Source organism: Coregonus lavaretus (assembly GCF_964263955.1).
Source record: "Coregonus lavaretus genome assembly, chromosome: 28".
NCBI classification, from domain to species: domain Eukaryota; kingdom Metazoa; phylum Chordata; class Actinopteri; order Salmoniformes; family Salmonidae; genus Coregonus; species Coregonus lavaretus.
The window spans coordinates 38595874-38620201 of NC_140015.1; the positions used below are offsets into that span (position 1 = coordinate 38595874).

The 24328-nt window shown below is 45.6% G+C and overlaps 1 protein-coding gene across 1 annotated transcript in view; it reads right to left on the reverse strand.

Annotated features, from left to right (window-relative positions):
• Positions 1–5574: 5574 nt before the first annotated feature.
• The window catches only part of LOC311104505 (rho GTPase-activating protein 44-like), a gene marked incomplete at both ends in the record, with an annotated part of 63756 nt that continues 45002 nt past the window's right edge, over positions 5575–24328 (reverse strand). Inside the window, 6 exons of the mRNA XM_084146362.1 lie at positions 5575–5765; positions 9845–10273; positions 11753–11898; positions 17018–17587; positions 20880–21077; positions 22185–22205. Of these exons, the coding sequence (XP_084002488.1) occupies positions 5575–5765; positions 9845–10273; positions 11753–11898; positions 17018–17587; positions 20880–21077; positions 22185–22205 (1555 nt within the window). The remainder of the gene's footprint in view (positions 5766–9844; positions 10274–11752; positions 11899–17017; positions 17588–20879; positions 21078–22184; positions 22206–24328) is intronic.

Genomic DNA, 24328 nt, shown 5'->3' on the forward strand with positions numbered 1-24328 from the left:
TTTACTGTAGGGTAGGGTGGGGGTAGGTTTGGGTCTTTACTGTAGGGTAGGGTGGGGGTAGGGTGGGGGTAGGTTGGGGTCTTTACTGTAGGGTAGGGTGGGGGTAGGTTTGGGTCTTTACTGTAGGGTAGGGTGGGGGTAGGTTGGGGTCTTTACTGTAGGGTAGGGTGGGGGTAGGTTGGGGTCTTTACTGTAGGGTAGGGTGGGGGTAGGTTGGGGTCTTTACTGTAGGGTAGGGTGGGGGTAGGTTGGGGTCTTTACTGTAGGGTAGGCTGGGGTTGGTCTGGTCTTTATTGTAGGGTGGGGGGGTAGGTCTGGTCTTTACTGTAGGGTAGGGTGGGGGTAGGGTGGGGTAGGTCTGGTCTTTATTGTAGGGTGGGGGGTAGGTCTGGTATTTACTGCAGGGTAGAGTCGGGGTAGGTCTGGTCTTTATTGTAGGGTGGGGGGTAGGTCTGGTATTTACTGTAGGGTAGAGTCGGGGAAGGGTGGGGTAGGTCTGGTCTTTATTGTAGGGTGGGGGGGTAGGTCTGGTCTTTACTGTAGGGTAGGGTGGGGTAGGGTGTTTTTTTTTACTGTAGGGTAGGGCGAGGTCTTTACTGTAGGGTGGTGTGGGGTAGGGTGGGTTTTTTACTGTAGGGTAGGGTGGGGTAGGGTGTTTTTTTTTACTGTAGGGTAGGGTGAGGTCTTTACTGTAGGGTAGGGTGGGGTAGGGTGGGTTTTTTACTGTAGGGTAGGGTGGGGTCTTTACTGTAGGGTAGGGTGGGGTAGGGTGGGTTTTTTACTGTAGGGTAGGGTGGGGTCTTTACTGTAGAGAGGGTGGGGGTAGGTCTGGTCTGTTTTTGACTCTGAGGTTATTAAAGTAATCAACATAATTGCACTTTGATTGAGAAAATGTATGTCCTGTTGTGATGTCATACCAGCTGTCTGTGACTGTTCTCTCCCAGCAGTCCTGGTGGTCGTTTAAAAGACCCAGACTAAGCTCAGATAACAGGCTGAATGTTTCATTTCCAATGTTAGGCGTACACTGTGTCAAATACAACTGGGTCGTTCCACGGAAAGAGTGCCTTTTGCGCCCCTTGGATATTTTAAGTAGAAATTGTGCACCAATATTGAATATTAAAAGCCTCTTATGTTAAATGAAGTGTCCTTTAATATAGACCACATGGAGAATTTAATACATTCACAATTTTTACATGTCCCTCCATCAACCCTGTGTCCCATTTAATGGCAACATTTCTCCAAGTTTCACCATCATTGTAAAGCCTTAGTTTAATTTGTTACTTTGACAAAGTAATTTCTGAAGATTATTATTATGTGATTAGTGATTCATTTACATCTGTCCCTAAGTTTTAAGGTCAAGCCTGTTATATGAACTGAAGTCTCGTTTTAATATGGTGAAACTATTCCTTTTTAAATATTTTTGGGAAAATAAACATTACACATCTAATAGTCAAATCATAGAGTAAAAGCTGGTTCTCCTCTTTTTTACTATTTTCTCGTGTTCGAGCATAACACCATGTTACCCATAGATAGACAGGCTTGAAATGTTTTAACAATTTCAATTTGTTTAAGCTTACATTCAATTCCCCTCCCTGTTGCACACAACAAGCTTCCATTCCGCCTGTCACAAGGGGATTTATGGCTGATTTAAGAAGAAATCGTCAACCCTATTATGGTCAACCCTGTTACTTTATTTTGCACGGAATAGGCACTTACTAAAGTAATGTTTTTTATTTAACCACTTGAGATGGGGAACATGTGTTTTCTGTTCATATCGAGTTTGTTTTGAGTAAACAGGTTAAGTGTATAAATGAATGATTGACTTTTTAAAATATGGCTTTTTTGACCGAGCATTTCTTGGTGTTTTACTCAGGGGCCCCACCAGAACAGTAATATCTTTCTTCATTCATGTTGCTGCAGCGTCACATGTCTGTTGTGTTGTTGTGTGTGAATCTGATAATAATCGTGTGCAGGGGACAAAAATAAACATCACATTATTTATCATATTATTTCTCTACACATCATAAATATATCATCACATATATTAATATATATATATAATGAAGATTTGCCTTTACATTACGCTTTATCTCTTAGGTTTATACACATATTTATGTACAGTTCTTTGTATTTACACTATAGGGTCGAAGATCACAGAGCCTGAAATACAGATCCTGAACTACAGATCCTGAACTACAGAGCCTGAACTACAGAGCCTGAAATACAGATCCTGAACTATATAGCCTGAAATACAGAGCTTGAAATACAGAGCCTGAACTACAGAGCCTGAAATACAGAGCCTGGACTACGGAGCCTGAAATACAGCGCCTGAAATACAGCGCCTGAAATACAGAGCCTGAAATACAGAGCCTGGAATACAGAGCCTGAAATACAGAGCCTGGAATACAGAGCCTGAAATACAGAGCCTGAAATACAGATCCTGAAGTTCAGAGAGAAACATCTTTAGAACCTGAAGCAGGCTTTGGAACCTTTGGATCTGATTGGTTGTTTTATGAGCAGGCCAGTTTTGAGGAGGAACTTAATTGGTCCTCTGAGGCTGACCCCTCTTAATCAAGCTCTAATACCCTTTTCACATTATCTTGCAAACCCAAACCGTACTGTGCTGGCTTGGATATTTTCCTTTTACATGGTTCTTTCCAGCATGGTTCCAGCAGCTTTAGTGGAGGTGTTACCAGGCCAAAACAATACAGCTTGGTTCTGCTCAGCTCAGAAGTGTGAAAAAGGTCAAATGTCACTCCCCAGTCTGAAAGGTATGATGTCACTCCTCAGTCTGAAAGGTATAATGTCACTCCCCAGTCTGAAAGGTATGATGTCACTCCTCAGTCCTCAGTCCTCAGTCCTCCTCTAATGTCACTCCCCAGTCTGAAAGGTATGATGTCACTCCTCAGTCTGAAAGGTATAATGTCACTCCCCAGTCTGAAAGGTATGATGTCACTCCTCAGTCCTCAGTCCTCAGTCCTCCTCTAATGTCACTCCCCAGTCTGAAAGGTATGATGTCACTCAGTCTGAAAGGTATGATGTCACTCCCCAATCTGAAAGGTATGATGTCACTCCCCAGTCTGAAAGGTATGATGTCACTTACCAGTCTGAAAGGTATGATGTCACTCCTCAGTCTGAAAGGTATGATGTCACTCCTCAGTCTGAAAGGTATGATGTCACTCCCCAGTCTGAAAGGTATGATGTCACTCCTCAGTCTGAAAGGTATGATGTCACTCCCCAGTCTGAAAGGTATGATGTCACTCCTCAGTCTGAAAGGTATAATGTCACACCCCAGTCTGAAAGGTATGATGTCACTCCTCAGTCCTCAGTCTTCCTCTAATGTCACTCCACAGTTTGAAAGGTATGATGTCACTCCCCAGTCTGAAAGGTGTGATGTCACTCCTCAGTCTGAAAGGTATGATGTCACTCTCCAGTCTGAAAGGTATGATGTCACTCCTCAGTCTGAAAGGTATTATGTCACTCCCCAGTCTGAAAGGTATGATGTTACTCCTCAGTCCTCAGTCCTCCTCTAATGTCACTCCCCAGTTTGAAAAGTATGATGTCACTCAGTCTGAAAGGTATGATGTCGCTCAGTCTGAAACATATGATGTCACTCCTCAGTCTGAAAGGTATAATGTCACTCCCCAGTCTGAAAGGAATGATGTCACTCCTTAATTTGAAAGGTATGATGTCACTCCTCAGTCTGAAAGGTATAATGTCACTCCCCAGTCTGAAAGGTATGATGTCACTTAGTCTGAAAGCTAAAATGTCACTCCTCAGTCTGAAAGGTATAATGTCAATCCCCAGTCTGAAAGGTATGATGTCACTCCCCAGTCTGAAAGGTATGATGTCACTCCTCAGTCTGAAAGGTATGATGTCACTCCTCATTCTGAAAGGTATGATGTCACTCCCCAGTCTGAAAGGTATGATGTCACTCCCCAGTCTGAAAGGTATGATGTCACTCCTCAGTCTGAAAGGTATGATGTCACTCCTCAGTCTGAAAGGTATAATGTCACTCCCCAGTCTGAAAGGTATGATGTCACTCCCCAGTCTGAAAGGTATGATGTCACTCCCCAGTCTCTGTGAGCACAGCTCTGCTATTGGATCCAGAAAGGTTTTAAGCAATAAGGGGGCTTCATTTTGGGGACATTAATCAAATGGCTAGTTAGTATTCCGGACCCGACTCTTAAAGATATTTGATGTTCATCATTATTGTCTAATGATACAGGTTGACAGTTTAAAACCCTTCTGATAACAACAACAATGCACTCTGAGTTCTATTCCAAAGACATTCTACTACTGTGCTGGTGAAAATATGTGCATGAATTCATCTTTAACCCTGTACAAATAAATTATTGCTACTTATAAAGCAATCCTACAGATGTCTCTTAACTGTGTATCAAAGCATATATTTGTGTCGGCCTATAGGACTATGTGTACGTGGGGGAGAGGTGGGAAGAACAGGGACTGGGGGCCAGGGGTGACACACAATCAGGGCTGGGGTCCATTCCATTTCAATTCAGTCATACAGAAAGTAAACAGTTTACTTCCTGAACTGACTGAATTGAAAAGGAATCGACCCAAACCCTGCCCAGAATAGGGTTAGTTATGCATTTCATGCTGCATTCTTCAAAAGACTCTGTTCATCATCATCTCTATAGTGTGCAGAAAACTAGGACTAATAACTATCTCATCATATTACCCTGTTAGGAATACAGTACACTACACACACTGACCCTGAAGACCCATTTTACCCACATATCTACACAACCAGTCAGACCCACTTTATCCACATATCTACACAACCAGTCAGACCCACTTTATCCACATATCTACACAACCAGTCAGACCCACTTTATCCACATATCTACACAACCAGTCAGACCCACTTTACCCACAGTCAGTGCCACTTTTCCCACACATCTACACAACCAGTCAGGTTACGAGTTTCCTTCATTTAGGGTCAGGCCAAACTGTTTGTGAGTATGCGATGCATGTATTGCAATTTGAGTGCAGGCTTTTCATATAAAGAAAAATAAACAAAAACGTAAAAAGTCACAAAAAATACTGATCACTGTTTCAACAAAACAATACGGTAGTATCCACAAAGCAAAAATAAAATATAATACTGAACATGGCATTAATACTCCTCCATATAATCCATATGTCTTCTTCCCTCCAAAGGCAACTGGTCCTCCTCTATATGGCATGTGGTGCGTTATTGAGTTTACATGACTATTTGCGTAGTATTTCTAAGAGATGAGTTTTGCTTGCAGCCTGTAGGTATAGCACAATGTGAGGGGGGGGGTTCAGTTCTGAAGTTCCAGGTGAAAGGTCAGGTGAGCATTGCGGTGTAGAAGAACAAGCCATGTTGTTTGTGTGTTCGTTTGTTTTGTCTGGGAGCATCGTGGCAGTGCGGTGTGAGCGAGCGTTACAGTCTTACAGTGTGTACAGCTAGCTAGCTGTATGATGGAGCGCCATGGTGCCAGCCTTGCCTTGCCTTCCCGGGGCACGTCCGAGTTCTGGGCGAGCTCTGATGATGTCACATCATAGGGCTGTCTCAGGGTAATTATGTCATAAGGTGGTGTCCTGGGGTTCGTCCTCCTCAGGCACGGCGTAGGGGTCGTGGTCGGGGTTATCGTCTCCCCCTGGGGGAGGAGAGTATGTCACCGCTCCATAGCGCCTGCAGGGGGCAGCACCGCTGAACTCATCGATGAGGCTGTCCAGGTTCACATTGATGGAGGGGATTTCATAATTGAAGTAATCTAATGATGGCATGGTTAGCGGGTTGGCATGGTGGGCGTGGCGACAGGGGTGGAAAGTGATTATTATGGTGTCGTGGCGGAGGTGGTGGTGTTGAAGAGAAGCATGAAGAGGAGGAAGTGGAGGAAGAGGAAGGGGAAGAGGAAGAGGAGGAGGAGGAGGAAGAGGAGGAAGAGGAAGGGTAGGAGGAGGAGGAGGAAGAGGAGGAGGAGGAGGAGGAAGAGGAGGAGGAGGAGGAGGAAGAGGAGGAGGAGGAGGAAGAGGAGGAGGAGGAGGAAGATGAGGAGGAGGAAGATGAGGAGGAGGAGGAGGAGGAGGAGGAAGAGGAGGGAAGAAGAGGAGGAGAAAGAGGAGGAGGAGGAAGATGAGGAAGAGAAGGAGGAGGAGGAGGAGGAGGAGGAGGAGGAGGAAGAGGAGGAAGATGAAGGGTAGGAGGAGGAGGAGGAGAAGGAGGAGGAGGAGGAGGAGGAGGAGGAGGAGGATGAAGAAGAAGAAGAAGGCGTATGGTAATGATGGTGGTGATGATGGTGGTGATGATGGTGTGTAAAAAAGGAAGAAAGCAGAAAGGAAATTCAGTTTTTTGAGTCTGAAAAAACAGCATTGTGTTGTTGTTGTTGTTGTTTGAAGAAAGCAGCAGCAGGTAACTATGTTGGTCTCTGACACATTCTACACAGGGAGGTAGTCATACTGTGTTACTGGTCTAGTAGTAATAACACCAGAGACCTCTGGAGAAGCTAGGTCTATAACAGGACACAGGTCCTTTGTGCTGCTGCCCAAAAAACAAGTTTCCAAAATTATTTCACAATGACACAAAACGTTAAACACGTTTACAACAATGACCAGATTACTGTATTGACCACAGAGGCAACAAGATGTGTGTGGATTGAAACTCTGTGAAAGATGGGCACCAAAGACATCGAGCTTGAATTAACAACGGGAAGAATCTCTACGTGTGAGGGAATTAGTCTACTTGTTTGGTAATTTGCTGAGGTATTGCTGCAGCTGCTGGACATCAATAATACCCAGAGAATGATGACCGTCTTCCACTGTGTCAGAATGAGATGGAGCAGGAGGCGATGCTGTCAGAGGGAGAGCAGTAAAACAGATGGAGCACTGAGCAGGAGGCGATGCTGTCAGAGGGAGAGCAGTAAAACAGATGGAGCACTGTGCAGGAGGCGATGCTGTCAGAGAGAGAGCAGTAAAACAGATGGAGCACTGAGCAGGAGGCGATGCTGTCAGAGGGAAAGCAGTAAAACAGATGGAGCACTGAGCAGGAGGCGATGCTGTCAGAGGGAGAGCAGTAAAACAGATGGAGCACTGAGCAGGAGGCGATGCTGTCAGAGGGAAAGCATTAAAACAGATGGAGCACTGAGCAGGAGGCGATGCTGTGAGAGGGAAAGCAGTAAAACAGATGGAGCACTGAGCAGGAGGCGATGCTGTCAGAGGGAAAGCAGTAAAACAGATGGAGCACTGAGCCGGAGGCGATGCTGTCAGAGGGAAAGCATCAAAACAGATGGAGCACTGAGCAGGAGGCGATGCTGTCAGAAGGAAAGCAGTAAAACAATGGGTCTGTCCTGAAGCCATGGGTCTGGGATGGGGGTCACCTGGGGGTCACCTGGGGGTTACCTGTGAGCCCACACACCTGTCCTGTAGCAGGGGCGATGTTTGTTGGCATGGGGATGGGGAAAAAGGGGCAAAGCGTTAAAGATGGACCTTCGGAGGAAGTGGCGGCATCTGCAATGGTGAGCGCTGCAGTGTACGTGGTGCGCTCTGGGAAGTCTGTAAGCCATGCATACAGTACGTACAGTCTGAACAACAGCATGCCGACTACAGTAACACCAACAGAATGGGACAACTAGCTAGCGTTAGCATGGCTGATACAGTAACACCAACAGAATGGGACAGCTAGCTAGCGTTAGCATGGCTGATACAGTAACACCAACAGAATGGGACAGCTAGCTAGCGTTAGCATGGCTGATACTGTAACACCAACAGAGTGGGACAGCTAGCTAGCATTAGCATGGCTGATACAGTAACACCAACAGGGTGGGGCAGCTAGCTAGCATTTGAATGGCTGATATTGCAACACCAACAGAATGGGACAGCTAGCGTTAGCATGGTTGATACTGTAAACACCAACAGAATGGGGCAGCTAGCTAGCGTTAGCATGGCTAATACTGTAACACCAACAGAATGGGGCAGCTAGCTAGCGTTGGCATGGCTGATACTGTAACACCAACAGAATGGGGAAATTACCTAGCGTTAGCATGGATGGCTGATAGCTAGCTGTTTAGCTAACAGGTACAGGATGTACAGTATGTATGTATGTTTGAAGCAGGCTGCAGGAGAACCCAGAGGCAGCCACAGCTCCGGGCGAGGCGGGCGGAGCGGTGAGAGATGGAGCGTAGTATGATAACGTTGCGGGCGGGGTCAGATCTGGCTTACCCTAAAAGTCCCCCTCACACTTAGCCCACACCACACTGACTCCCCAGGCCTCACACGGCTGGTACACAACATAGTAGCAGGTAGAGCAGAGCAGGGGAACAAGAGAATCATGAATAGAACACAGGGACACAGAGAGAATGACTGGTACTGATACTTGATACTGACAGATAGAACAGAGAACCTCATAGAATATTACAATTAGATTTCTATGGAACACCTCAGATCATAATTATGACATCAGACAAGAAGTAAGCCTATCTGAGTGACCACTTCTTCAATAAGCCTTGTTTCTGCTCTCTTGCCAACTCCTTATGGAATCGCTTGACAATGTGCAATGGGGTTGGCAAGAGCACAAACAGGTCTGGGACCAGCCTAGAATAAGCCATGTTTGTCCTGAGAGAGTGGACTTGTTGTTGAAGTAAGCATAGAATGACTAGAACAGACATTCCTTTTTCAAGTCAACATTCCATGATGAATGGAACAATGTCGGCTATATTCATGGATTGCACGTTGCGTCCCAATTTTGTTAGGAAGATTTTCTTGAGCCCTGGTGCCCGACTAAAGGTTTTACTCAATGCATTGTCAATGGGCACTGATGAAGATTTAGTCTAAAGTCCATTATACTGGCTTGGAAACCCAATGATATTTAAAAAGGAGACAAGCTATTAGTAGGAAAACCTTTTCTTATCATTGTGATGTAGCCAGATTGAAGATTGAGGGACAGTCCTGGATTTTAGCTAGCTAACGTTAGCATTGCTAGAAATGTTTGACGAACTTTGATAGCAAATGGCAATATTATCATCTCTCTAAAGTGAATTTGATGACATCATAATGATGGCAAAGTTGTTTCCTACTAATTATTTGATGACTTGAGCAATGTCGTCATATTTCCAGGCCACTATAGTGTAATCTATAGTGTACTTTCGACGAAACAGTCATTAGCCTCCGTTCAGAATGACTGGGCATCACTCCACTTTCAAGCACCACAATGGCTGAGGCGTTCATAGAACGTTCATAACAACGCACAGCACAACACGACCAAGTGACGTAGGCGCAACCCGTGAACTGAATGTACCCATGAGTACACTGTCAAATTGCCGTGGTCTGAGGGGGTTTGTCTGTTCTAGTCATTCTATTTCTATGCTTGTAGCCTGGGACCTACCTAGCTCTGGCGTACTGTATGAGGGATAAACAGAGAGGAAGCACATGATGAATCTAATGGAAACTTCCATACAAGCAGGACATCGCTATGCTTCCCTGATGTTTCCTCACAATACTTAGAAACATCAGCACATAACCCAAGCAATGGATACATACTGTGGTTTCCTCTCTACAATGTGCAACAAAATCCTAATATTTACAGCATATTGTTCTTCTCAGACCACTGCGTCTGTCTGACTAAATAAAGGCCACCGTTATTCAATAATACATTATTTTATAGAATGGGTGAGTCAGTAGCGATAGGATCCTGATTTCCCTAGTCCTACTAGCTACACCTGTCCACCGTCTCCATTGGACAGTGCCACAGCCAGTCTGAGAGTGGGACGCGGCTGCATCGTCCCTGACCCCACCTGTGATGGTTGGGGCGGGGGTGGTGGTGTCGTTGCCGTGGTTACGTGATCATCATGTTGTTTACCTGTGGACATGCTCTCCCCGGGGGACAGTCTGTCCAGGATGCCCTGCTCCAGGGGCCCAGGGCCAACAGGGGTGGCCCCCGGCGGAGGGACGGTGGGCGGCTGAGGAGGGGGAAGGCTGGGCCTCTGGCGGGGCTTAGGGGTGGGCCGAGACTTGCCCAGCGTGCCGGTCAGAGAAGGGGGGGAGGACAGGGACCCCAGGGACCCCAGGGAGCCACAGAGAGGGGTCTGACCGGGGGAGGAGGCCCCTAGTCCTCCAGGGGCCTGTGGGGGACCGGCCAGTCCATAGGGGGAGGGGGTGCTGGGAGGGGTGGGGGACAGGCTGACCGGTGACGGCTGACCTGTGGACTGGTCCGAAATCCCACCAGAACCACCCGACTGGCCGTATCCAGCTGGAACCTTTGGAGGGACAGGGGCCAGCTTCTTAGAGCCTGGAGACAGAGAAGAAGAGAGTTAACATTAACATGAATATCTAAAGTAAATGAACACATCTAAAACTAAGCCTACCTTTATACCAGGGGTTGGAACTGGTTCAGGGAACACAGCCGAAAACCGGAAAACAACAAAATTATTAGAGGAACAGAACCCGAACCGAAAACAAAAGTGACCTATACTGTTCCGGAACAGAACCGGTATTTTAAAAGCATGGGAACCGGTTAATAAAGTTATTTTACATTCCAGGTATTTTTTCCCAGTCCCACAAAAATCGCAACAAAGCGCCTATGCAAAGACCTCACTCTGTCACTCAGAAACTTCTTCCAGCTTCTGCCTGCCAGCTAGGAATCTCTGCCAGTGGGTGTGCGTGTGTAGGCTACCTGCCCCTCCCCCTCTGAAGCATAGGTTACTGTAGCCTACTGACCATGTTACAAGTGTAATTCAGAAATTAAGGAGAGATGTTTAATTAGAGAATAATTGATTGACTTTTTCAATGCTAGTTAAGGATACTATAGTTATCACGTTTCACATTGGATTTATTAATTACAAAAAGGTAAGATGTGTTTTAATTCTAGTGCTGCTCTGCACAAACAAGCTTGTTAGCTAGCTAGCTAAAGTTTGCTCTGTTCCAAAGTTAAAACAACTCTGAAGTTCAAAGGCATTCAAAGTTCTTCCATAGAAGCCTCTCCTCTGTCTGCATAATTCTGTGAGCCCAATTCAGATAATGCATGTCATAACAAGATGGCCAGCGCTTCAAGGCAAGCTTCATCCATCATCTCTCGCTCTCTCCTCACCCTCAACATTTCAGTTGCATCTTGCGCCCTACACTGACTGGCAGCACAGTGTGCGTGCTTGTCTTTCATTATGATTAAAGTCGATCTGGATAAGAGCGTCTGCTAAATGACGTAAATGTAAATGTAATAAACCATGCTGTTACGGCAAAATACAATTTGCTCTTAACGACTTTCCTATACAGATTAAATCACTTACTCGCTCTACAGCAAGCTTCTCTATCCGCACTGATTGGTGAAGTCATTTAATGTTGAGCTAAATGTAAAAAGGAACAGAAATTAACAATATAAACCGTAACTTTTTTTTTGTTCGAAGCAGTTCAGAACTTTATTTTGCTGGTCAGAACAGTGGAACGGAACGAAAAAAATAATGGTTCTGTTCAGAACAAAACGTTTGGAAAATAATTTTGGTTCCAACCCCAGCTTTATACAGTAAAACAAATTGATATCAACATTTTGATAACAAACAAATTCGATTAGACATGTATATTACATTAAGCCTACTCCTGGGCAAAAAAAAATCATGCTGAATGGAGAATCTCCATGGAACGTGTTTAGGGCTTAATCTAAGAACAGACTTAATCTGGATCCTTCAAAAAAAATTAAATAATCATACATTTGCTGTATAGGTAAAACGAAAATAATCCAAAGATATTGATCCGACTGTGATGTTGAACCGCTGACCTTTGCGCAGGGTGTGTGGGCTGTGTTCTGTGGAGTGGGGCGACTGGCTGCAGCTCTGCTGGCCAACACCAGGGGGCACCATCGGACCTGCCACCTGCACCCCCTTGTGACCAATCACTGGAGAGCTCTCCTTACTCCTTAGTGTACTGGTGAAGGAGAGAGGATGTTAGTGTTCTGCTGTGTCTGCTTTCACTGTCCACTTATAGATAGATGTCAAACTACATTGTAGCATAATCGCTACATAAATGTCCTTCTTCTTCATTTATTTGACCTTTATTTTAACAGGGACCATTGAGACCAAGGTCTCTTTCACAAGGGAGCCGTTCTTAACTGTCATCATCATCATCATCATCATCATCATCATCATCATATAACCATAATCAATGTCAGTGGTCTCCAACCTACTAACCTACCTAGGGCGGCAGGTAGCTTAGTGGTTAAGAGCGTTGTGCCAGTAACCGAAAGGTCGCTGGTTCTAATCCCCAAACCGACTAGGTGAAAAATCTGTCGATGTGCCCTTGAGCAAGGCACTTAACCCTAATTGCTCCTGTAAGTCGCTCTGGATAAGAGCGTCTGCTAAATGACTAATTAATTAATTAATTAATTAATTAATTAATTAAATAGTATCTGGATCGTTGTGTTGCTGCAGTTACTGACTGGTAATTATAATAATAGCTAGCTCCCATCATATCAGGCCTTCAACACCTATATCACTAGAGAGTGTGTACTTTAGAGGGTATAGGAGTCACTAGAGAGTGTGTACTTCAGAGGGTATAGGGGTCACTAGAGGCTGCCAGTGTGAACAGTATAGGGGTCACTAGAGACCGTCAGTGTGAAAAGTATAGGGGTGTGTGTGAATGAGGAGTCATGGAGGGGGAAGGGAACGTCCAGGCTGCTTCTGAAACACTGACATAGTTTACGTCCCAAATGGCACCCTATTCACAATATAGTGCACTACTTTTGACCAGAGCTCTATGTCCCCTTGTCCAAAGTAGTGCACTGTGTAGGGAATAGGGTGCCATTTGAGACTATGACATATAATTGGTATAATGGTTCCTGATGCCCTGCCATGTCTAGTGGTGTCGACTCTACTGGAATGGTTACCCAAACTATCTGCACTGACCTGATGCACACTCACTAGACTATATATACACACTCACACTCTCCATTGCCACTCCCACACAAAACCCACACACATTCACATACATTACATATGCACACACACACACACACACACATAACACACACACACATACTGACACAACACAAACACACATACACACACACTATTACACTCATCACATGCTGCTGCTACTCTGTTCTTTATTTTACTCTTATTATTATCTATCCTGATGCCTAGTCACTTTACCCTGCCTTCATGTACATATCTACCTCAAATACCTTATTATTATCTATCCTGATGCCCAGTCACTTTACCCTGCCTTCATGTACATATCTACCTCAAATACCTTATTATTATCTATCCTGATGCCCAGTCACTTTACCCTGCCTTCATGTACATATCTACCTCAAATACCTTATTATTATCTATCCTGATGCCCAGTCACTTTACCCTGCCTTCATGTACATATCTACCTCAAATACCTTATTATTATCTATCCTGATGCCCAGTCACTTTACCCTGCCTTCATGTACATATCTACCTCAAATACCTTATTATTATCTATCCTGATGCCCAGTCACTTTACCCTGCCTTCATGTACATATCTACCTCAAATACCTTATTATTATCTATCCTGATGCCCAATCACTTTACCCTATCTTCATGTACATAGCTACCTCAAATACCTTATTATTATCTATCCTGATGCCTAATCACTTTACCCTATCTTCATGTACATAGCTACCTCAAATACCTTATTATTATCTATCCTGATGCCTAATCACTTTACCCTGCCTTCATGTACATATCTACCTAAAATACCTGGTACCTCGGCACATCGAATACAAATACAATTTGATTTGATTTGATTTTGGAGATTGGAGAGAAACTGCCAGAAACAGAGAAGGGGGAAATTCAAGTCAACAGCCAGGTTAGTCTACCTGCTATACAGAAGTCTTGAAATAGTCATGTTATAGAATAGTGTTATTATGAAATAGTCCTGTTATAGAATAGTTATATTATGAAATAGTCATGTTATAGAATAGTGTTATTATGAAATAGTCCTGTTATAGAATAGTTATATTATGAAATAGTCATGTTAAGGAATAGTTATATTATTAAATAGTATTTTATAGAATAGTGCTATTATTAAATAGTCCTGTTATAGAATAGTGCTATTATGAAATAGTCCTGTTACAGAATAGTTATATTATTAAATAGTATTTTTATAGAATAGTTCTATTACAAAATAGTCCTGTTATAGAATAGTGCTGTTATTAAATAGTATTTTTACAGAATAGTTATATTATGAAATAGTCCTGTTATAGAATAGTGCTATTATTAAATAGTATTTTTATAGAATAGTGCTATTATGAAATAGTCCTGTTATAGAATAGTTATATTATGAAATAGTATTTTTATATAATAGTTATATTATGAAATAGTGCTGTTATAGAATAGTGCTATTATTAAATAGTGCTGTTATAGAATAGTTGTGTTAAATTGTGAAATTCTTTCAACCGCCAGGGTTCTAGCTGAGAGTCTTGAAATATAATCTGTTGTGCAATATAGTCCTGTTATAGGTGTGCTGCTGTATTTGGAGGACAGGATGGTGACTGTGGATTGCTGAGCCTGAACTCCCCACTCCCAGGTCATTGGATGGTGACTGTGGATTGCTGAGCCTGAACTCCCCATTCCCAGGTCATTGGATGGTAACTGTGGATTGCTGAGCCTGAACTCCCCATTCCCAGGTCATTGGATGGTGACTGTGGATTGCTGAGCCTGAACTCCCCATTCCCAGGTCATTGGATGGTGACTGTGGATTGCTGAGCCTGAACTCCCCATTCCCAGGTCATTGGATGGTGACTGTGGATTGCTGAGCCTGAACTCCCCATTCCCAGGTCATTGGATGGTGACTGTGGATTGCTGAGCCTGAACTCCCCATTCCCAGGTCATTGGATGGTGACTGTGGATTGCTGAGCCTGAACTCCCCATTCCCAGGTCATTGGATGGTGACTGTGGATTGCTGAGCCTGAACTCCCCATTCCCAGGTCATTGGATGGTGACTGTGGATTGCTGAGCCTGAACTCCCCATTCCCAGGTCATTGGATGGTGACTGTGGATCCCAAGAGACATCACTTGAGCACAAGATGTGGGTCTTCTATTCCCCAGAAATAAATCCTGAGCAGTGTTCGAATACTCATACTAACCGCACTAACCGTGCTATTTGTGACGTAAATTGAGTATGTAGTATGCTTATTGGTCATAGTATGGATATAGTAGTTAGTATGGCCATTATGCAATTCTTCCGAAAATGGACGAGGCTTCACAACGTTTTCAGATTTGAAGAAAATGGCGGAAAATATGCAGCCGAAGTCCGACGTGAACAGATACAAATTCATTGCTTTAACTAATAATGTTGAAGAAAATGTTGAGGAATGACTTTTCAAATAAGTTACGTTACACATTATGTTGGCTGACAATTTGTTAGCTACGCTATCCTTACAAACCGCATAGCATTACAGCAGTATGTACCGGTATGTTAGCTAGTTACCTAACGTTAGTTGGCTACTAATACATCAAACTTGCCAGGCAGTATATTAACTATATGCTATCTAACTAACTACCCAACGTTTATTGACTTGATTATTCACGTCATTCTTAGCTAAGTGGTATATTCGTTGTGCGTTCTCAATGGACATTGTTAATTCTGGCTATCAACTCTGATTTCATAGCACTCTCGTCTGAGTGTGCCAGAGCGCAGAATAACTGATGGATTTATGAATGCTCAACACCCGTTGAACATTGGCAAAACAATTGTAATTAAATTGTTGCCAGCAGCACAGTTACAGTCACCAATGCTCTGGATAACATATAAACAGCCTAACCAGCTCTGCTAGGGCGAGTAAAATGGTCAGAGTGAGGTGTTCTCTCATTTGTGTCTGGAAGTAGCTAGCAAGCTAGCCAACGTTAGCCAGTTAGCTTGGGTGCTTGACTGCCGTTGTGAGGTCAGAAGGCTCGGATCAACCCTACTCCTCGTCAGAGCATCCAGTGTGACAACGCTCTGGATTTGCGCACTCTGAGCGCACTCTGGCACTCCAGATTGAATTTACGAACACACCCGAAATCGTAAAATGTCTAACTAGTCATTTGTTATGCTAACAAGCTAGCAAGAGGTTGCATAGCAACAGCATCAACTTCCGCTAGACAGGTGAAGCGCTAGTACGCTCAACTGAAAGGATACCGTTCGTTTACAGTATACTAAAATGAACTAATAGTATATAGTATGTAGTATATACTCATTAAGTATGTAGTATACAGTATGTTAGTATGGGTATTCGAACACAGCTCTGGTCTTCTGATTGACTTCCTGGTCTTATGATTTACTTCCTGATTTTCTGATTGACTTCCTAATCTTCTGATTGACATCCTGATCTTCTGATTGACTTCCTGGTCTTCTGATTGATTTCCTGGTCTTGTGATTTACTTCCTAGTTTTCTGATTGACTTCCTGGTCTTCTGATTGCCTTCCTGATCTTCTGATTGATTTCCTGGTCTTCTGATTGACTTCCTGGTTTTTGATTGACTTGATATAGTAAACAATTATGAGTTTGGAATCTCCAAAAGTTGTGTATCAGTTGACCAGGAAAACTTTCGCTACGATTTAGTAAACTACATTAGTAATACATTAATATGCTTGTAGAAAACCATATGCAGTGTTATTCATGTATTTATTTATTTTCTATTCTACACCAGCCTCTACTGCGCTCTCTGCAAAAGGCAGTAACATCCTCAGTTGCTAGGCAACCCCCTGGAGAGACATCCCCCGGCAACATGAATGTTACAGATTCTGAGATATGGGATTGGAGACCAGCAAAAACACAAAAATATGAGTCAGCAAGATAAAGGACATGGACAGGACATTTGGCCACCTGGGGAAAAAAGCTGGTAGGCTTTCTCTCTCTGCTCTCTCTCTGCTCTCTCTCTCTCTGTGGTGTAGTGGGTGGTGTATCCATACCCGCCTGCATCTGTTCGCCTGTCTGTATGTCTGTCTCAGTGTCAGGGCAGGCAGGCAGGCAGTAGGTTGGCAGGGCAGGCGCAGTGCGCAGGGCAGGCAGGCAGGCAGGCAGGCATTGTATTTACCTAGTCAGCCTGGGGAGTCCTCTCTCTCTGGCACAGGGACAGGTAGCCCACAGCGGGGGGGCGGATGACAGCAGGCTAGGGGGGTTGCCCATGCTCATGCCCAGGGACAGGTCATGACGGGCCAGTACCAGGGGGGTTTTCATGTAGAGGGGCGAGGCCTTACCCATATCGGGGGGCGGGGGAGCATGCGGCGGCAGCGACATGTCACCTGGCAGCGGGTGGCCGTGCGGGAGTGCGTGTTTGGAGGGGAAATGCAGGCAGCTGGGTTTGGGGTTCGAGTTGATGTCGAGCGAGGAAGAGGAGGAGGAAGAGGAGGAGGTGGGAGGTGGGAGAGGGGGGGTGAAGCCAGACCAGCGCAGCGGGAGAGGAGGGGAGCCGGGGGGCTGGGACTCTGGCCCTGGGGCCACGGGGCGTGCGCAGGGTAGGATTTTGGGGTGGGGGTAGAAGTGGTGGGGGGCGGGATGGGGTAGGGTGGAGGTGGGGTAGGGAGGGGGCAGCCGCTCCTCCCCTGGCCCGGGGGGAGGGTAGAAATGAGAGGAGTCCGGCCGATTGGGCGACACGTCGTCTGAGCTGTAGATATATAAACAACAGAACAGCACAAAGAAGAAAGAGCTGTAGTTGAACAGAGGGAGGGAGACAGGTGGTGGTGGTGGTGGTGGTGGTGGTGGTGGTGGTGGTGGTGCTAGACGGTTATCTTGTTGTGATTACTGTGGTGGTAGTGAGGTTGGTAGTTAGTTAGTGTCTAATCCAGAGCTAAACTTAACAATCAGCTTTTGTTTTCTGGTGTGGAGAAGGCAAGTGGACGGCGGGGAGTGAACCAAACTTAGCACACAGACTGCAGTCAGCTTTGTGAAGAGAAACGACAAGCAGAAAGAACAGCAAAGCAAAAAGCAAAATGGATTCCCAAAGGGAAGGGACAGAAAGAAAACAGGGCTGCTGTGGAGCCTGTAAAACCCTCTGGGATCAAGTTGTGTCTTCACACTGCAAGAGGCTAGTCATGGTGAAACAGTCTTTAACTAACTAGAAGGTAGGATAACCCCAGTTGTCTTTGACCCTTTGACCTCTACAGTACGTAGTAGCCTAACATTGGCCTTTATGTTTGTTTCAGAAAGCGTCTCGTAGTAGGAGTGCTGATCTGGGATCAGGTCCCACCCTGTCCATGTAATAATCTTCATTACGAGCTAAAAGGCTAAACTGATCCTACATCAGCACTTCTACTCTGAAACGCTTCATGAATACACTCTTGATTTTTGAGTAAATCATTGTCAATGGAAGACTTGCGCAAAAAAATTCAACCTATAATGTTATAGAGTTCCCTCAGCCAGCCCAGTGCAGTGTGAGATGGACACAAAACCCTTTCATCACATTGGCTGAAAGAGCAACAGAGCTGGAGGAGAATAAACCAGTCACAAGCCAGAACCAAGCATATCTTATAAACAGCCTTTCTGCAACACAGGAGCAACATTTCACATGGATGCAGCCATTATTAAAGGGGCAGTCTGGGATTCAAACAATAACAAAATTGATGTATCAACCTCAGATTGCCACTTTAATGTGATATTAACTGGGATGGATTATATTAAAACACTGGTGCGGCTTAAGATGAGAGTAGAAATCAAAACGGTCAAAGTCACTCAGTGTGTGTCAGCAGAAAACAAAGTAACCATGGCAACAGAGGTCAACTCAAGCCACGCCACATCACTGGGATCAGGTTGAACTCAAGCCACACCACGTCACTGGGATCAGTTTGAATAATGACATGCTCTCAGAGACTTGTGGAGTGAAATTATATGATGTGACATTTAAGTAAAGAAAACGTATACGTATGTACATTGGGGGGAAAAAGTATTTAGTCAGCCACCAATTGTGCAAGTTCTACCACTTAAAAAGATGAGAGAGGCCTGTAATTTTCATCATAGGTACACGTCAACTATGACAGACAAAATGAGAAAAGAAAATCCAGAAAATCACTTTGTAGGATTTTTTATGAATTTATTCGCAAATTATGGTGGAAAATAAGTATTTGGTCAATAACAAAAGTTTCTCAATACTTTGTTATATACCCTTTGTTGGCAATGACACAGGTCAAACGTTTTCTGTAAGTCTTCACAAGGTTTTCACACACTGTTGCTGGTATTTTGGCCCATTCCTCCATGCAGATCTCCTCTAGAGCAGTGATGTTTTGGGGCTGTCGCTGGGCAACACAGACTTTCAACTCCCTCCAAAGATTTTCTATGGGGTTGAGATCTGGAGACTGGCTAGGCCACTCCAGGACCTTGAAATGCTTCTTATGAAGCCACTCCTTCGTTGCCCGGGCGGTGTGTTTGGGATCATTGTCATGCTGAAAGACCCAGCCACGTTTCATCTTCAATGCCCTTGCTGATGGAAGGAGGTTTTCACTCAAAATCTCACGATACATGGCCCCATTCATTCTTTCCTTTACACGGATCAGTCGTCCTGGTCCCTTTGCAGAAAAACAGCCCCAAAGCATGATGTTTCCACCCCCATGCTTCACAGTAGGTATGGTGTTCTTTGGATGCAACTCAGCATTCTTTGTCCTCCAAACACGACGAGTTGAGTTTTTACCAAAAAGTTCTATTTTGGTTTCATCTGACCATATGACATTCTCCCAATCCTCTTCTGGATCATCCAAATGCACTCTAGCAAACTTCAGACGGGCCTGGACATGTACTGGCTTAAGCAGGGGGACACGTCTGGCACTGCAGGATTTGAGTCCCTGGCGGCGTAGTGTGTTACTGATGGTAAGCTTTGTTACTTTGGTTCCAGCTCTCTGCAGGTCATTCACTTGGTCCCCCCGTGTGGTTCTGGGATTTTTGCTCACCGTTCTTGTGATCATTTTGACCCCACGGGGTGAGATCTTGCGTGGAGCCCCAGATCGAGGGAGATTATCAGTGGTCTTGTATGTCTTCCATTTCCTAATAATTGCTCCCACAGTTGATTTCTTCAAACCAAGCTGCTTACCTATTGCAGATTCAGTCTTCCCAGCCTGGTGCAGGTCTACAATTTTGTTTCTGGTGTCCTTTGACAGCTCTTTGGTCTTGGCCATAGTGGAGTTTGGAGTGTGACTGTTTGAGGTTGTGGACAGGTGTCTTTTATACTGATAACAAGTTCAAACAGGTGCCATTAATACAGGTAACGAGTGGAGGACAGAGGAGCCTCTTAAAGAAGAAGTTACAGGTCTGTGAGAGCCAGAAATCTTGCTTGTTTGTAGGTGACCAAATACTTATTTTCCACCATAATTTGCAAATATATTCATAAAAAATCCTACAATGTGATTTTCTGGAGAAAAAAAATCTAAATTTGTCTGTCATAGTTGACGTGTACCTATGATGAAAATTACAGGCCTCTCTCATCTTTTTAAGTGGGAGAACTTGCACAATTGGTGGCTGACTAAATACTTTTTTTCCCCCACTGTACTTCAAATAAAGTGTTAATGAAAACTTGATGTGGGCTATAAACCATAGTGTACCATCTCAAAACTGAAGGAGCGTTAGCTAGGCCCTCTTTCTAATCTCCCACAGTGACATAAAGCTAACAGACTAAACAACAACGGTGACGTGGAGGGATAGAGGATGAGGAGAAATAGGCAAACAGGAAGGAACCCCAAATCATGTTAGAGATGAGCAGAGACGAGATTAAGAAGTCTGTGAGACACATAACAGCACAAGTTAAACAACAACAACACAACAACAACAACAACAACAACAACAACAACCGCACAAACACTTCAAGACAAGTCATGGAGAGCTGGTGAAGATGATGATGATGGTGACAATGATGAAGAGGGGAGGAAGGTGGAGAGGAGGAATCCTCCATGGTGGTGGTGGTGGTGGGGACTTACCCGATCCGGTCCCTTTCCCCAGGTGGAGGAGGGGGTGAGGGGGACTGGGCCAGCTCTCCAGGCTGCTCCAGGATGAGGGAGTGGTCAGCAGGGGAGCCAGGACCCTGGACGCTGGGAGGGGTGGACGAGGCCTTACGGGCCAGGGTGGACGAACCCTTACGAGACACCCAGGACGTGTCCATCACCCGGACACCCATACTGGGAGAGACAGAGACACATAAAACAAGAGACAGTCAGACGAGACGATTGAAAAACTAAACAAACTGTAGAGAAATAGAGAGAAAAAGAGAGGTGAGAGGAGGACGTCAGGGGACTAGTGGAGGAGGTCAGGGGACTGGAGGAGGTCAGGGGACTAGAGGAGGAGGTCAGGGGACTGGAGGAGGAGGTCAGGGGACTGGAGGAGGTCAGGACAAGAGGAGGTCAGGACTAGAGGAGGAGGTCAGGGGACTGGAGGAGGAGGTCAGGGGACTGGAGGAGGAGGTCAGGGGACTGGATGAGGAGGTCAGGACTAGAGGAGGAGGTCAGGACTAGAGGAGAAGTTCAGGGTACTTGAGGAGGAGGTCAGGGGACTAGAGGAGGAGGTCAGGGGACTACTGGAGGAGGTCAGGGGACTAGAGGAGGAGGTCATGACTAGAGGAGGATGTCAGGGGACTAGAAGAGGAGGTCAGGGGACTAGAGGATGAGGTCAGGACTAGAGGAGCAGGTCAGGGGACTAGAGGAGGAGGTCAGGAATAGAGGAGGAGGCCATGACTAGAGGAGGATGTCAGGACTAGAGGAGCAGGTCAGGGGACTAGATGATGAGGTCAGGAATAGAGGAGGAGGCCATGACTAGAGGAGGAGGTCAGGACTAGAGGAGGAGGTCAGGACTAGAGGAGGAGGTCAAGACTAGAGGAGGAGGTCAGGGGACTAGAGGAGGAGTTCAAGACTAGAGGAGGAGGTCAGGGCTAGAGGAGGAGGTCAAGACTATAGGAGGAGGTGAGGACTAGAGAGGGAGGTCAGGGAACTACAGAAGGAGGTCAGGGGACTAGAGGATGAGGTCAGGACTAGAGGAAGAGGTCAGGGGACAAGAGGAGGAGGTCAGGGGACTGGGGAGGAGGTCAGGACTAAAGGAGGAGGTCAAGGGTCTAGAAGAGGAGGTCAGGACTAGAGGAGGAGGTCAGGACTAGAGGAGGAGGTCAGGGGACTAGAGGAGGAGGTCAGGACTAGAGGAGTTGGTCAGGGGACTAGAGGAGGAGGTCAGGACTAGAGGAGGAGGTCAGGGGACTAGAGGAGGAGGTCAGGACTAGAAGAGGAACCATACAATACCTTTGTATTTTCCTTATGCTGCTTTGACGGGGCAAAGAGACGAGAGGCACGTAAGAGACACATTCTGCTCACTTTCTATTCATACACAGAGGCTAGTGGAGAGGGCAAGGGAGCTACATAGAGGGTTAGGGAGCTACAAAGAGGGTTAGGGAGCTACATAGAGGGTAGGGAGCTACATAGAGGGCAAGGGAGCTACATAGAGGGTTAAGGAGCTACATAGAGGGTTAGGGAAATACATAGAGGGCAAGGGAGATACATAGAGGACTGGGAGCTACATAGAGGGCTAGGGAGCTACATAGAGGGTTAGGGAGCTACGTAGAGGGCTAGGGAGCTACATAGAGGGTTAGGGAGCTACATAGAGGGTTAGGGAGCTACATAGAGGTCTAGGGAGCTACATAGAGGTTTAGGGAGCTACATAGAGGGTTAGGGAGCTACATAGAGGGTTAGGGAGCTACATAGAGGGCTAGGGAGCTACATAGAGAGTTAGGGAGCTACATAGAGGTTTAGGGAGCTACATAGAGGGCTAGGGAGCTACATATAGGGTTAGTGCGCTACATATAGAGCTAGGGAGCTACATAGACGGTTAGGGAGCTACATAGAGGGCTAGGGAGCTACATATAGGGTTAGGGAGCTACATAGAGGGCTAGGGAGCTACATAGAAGGTTAGGGAGATAAATAGAGGGTTAGGGAGCTACATAGAGGGTTAGGGAGCTACATAGAGGGTTAGGGAGCTACGTAGAGGGTTAGGAAGCTACATAGAGGTTTTAGGGAGCTACACAGAGGGTTGGGGAGCTACATAGAGGGTTAAGGAGCTACATAGAGGGTTAGGGAGCTACATAGAGGGCTAGGGAGCTACATAGAGTGTTAGGGATCTACATAGAGGGCTATGGAGCTACATAGAAGGTTAAGGAGCTACATAGAGGGATAGGGAGCTACATAAAGGGTTAGGGAGCTACATAGAGGGTTAGGGATCTACATTGATGGTTAGGGAGCTACATAAAGGGTTAGGGAGCTACATATAAGGTTAGGGAGCTACATAGAGGGCTATGGAGCTACATAGAGGGTTAGGGAGCTACATAGAGGGCTAGGGAGCTACATAGAGAGTTAGGGAGCTACATAGAGGGTTAGGGAGCTACATATAGAGCTAGGGAGCTACATAGAGGGTTAGGGAGCTACATATAGGGCTAGGGAGCTACATATAGGGTTAGGGAGCTACATAGTGAGCTACATAGAGGGTTAGGGAGCTACATAAAGGGTTAGGGAGCTACATAGAGAGTTAGGGAGCTACATAGAGGGTTAGGGAGCTACATAGAGGTATTAGGGAGCTACACAGAGGGTTAGGGAGCTACATAGAGGATTAGGGAGCTACATAGAGGTCTAGGGAGCTACATAGATATTTAGGGAGCTACATAGAGGGTTAGGGAGCTACATATAGAGCTAGGGAGCTACATAGAGGATTAGGGAGCTACATAGAGGGCTAGGGAGCTACATATAGGGTTAGGGAGCTACATAGAGGGATAGGGAGCTACATATAGGGTTAGGGAGCTACATAGAGGGTTAGGGAGCTACATAGAGTTTTTGGAGCTACATAGAGGGTTAGGGAGCTACATAAAGGGTTAGGGAGCTACATAGAGGGTTAGGGAGCTACATAAAGGGTTAGGGAGCTACGTAGAGGATTAGGGAGCTCCATAGAGGTTTTAGGGAGCTACACAGAGGGTTAGGGAGCTACATAGAGGGTTAGGGAGCTACATAAAGGGTTAGGGAGCTACATAGAGGGTTAGGGAGCTACATAGAGGGTTAGGGAGCTACATTGAGGTTTTAGGGAGCTACACAGAGGGTTAGGGATCTACATAGAGGGTTAGGGAGCTACATATATGTTTTAGGGAGCTACACAGAGGGTTAGGGAGCTACATAGAGGGTTAGGGAGCTACATAGAGGGCTGGGAGCTACATAGAGGGCTAGGGAGCTACATAGAGGGTTAGGGAGCTACATAAAGGGTTAGGGAGCTACATATATGGTTAGGGAGCTACATAAAGGGTTAGGGAGCTACATAAAGGGTTAGGGAGCTACATAGAGGGTTAGGGAGCTACATAAAGGGTTAGGGAGCTACATAGAGGGTTAGGGAGATACATAGAGGGTTAGGG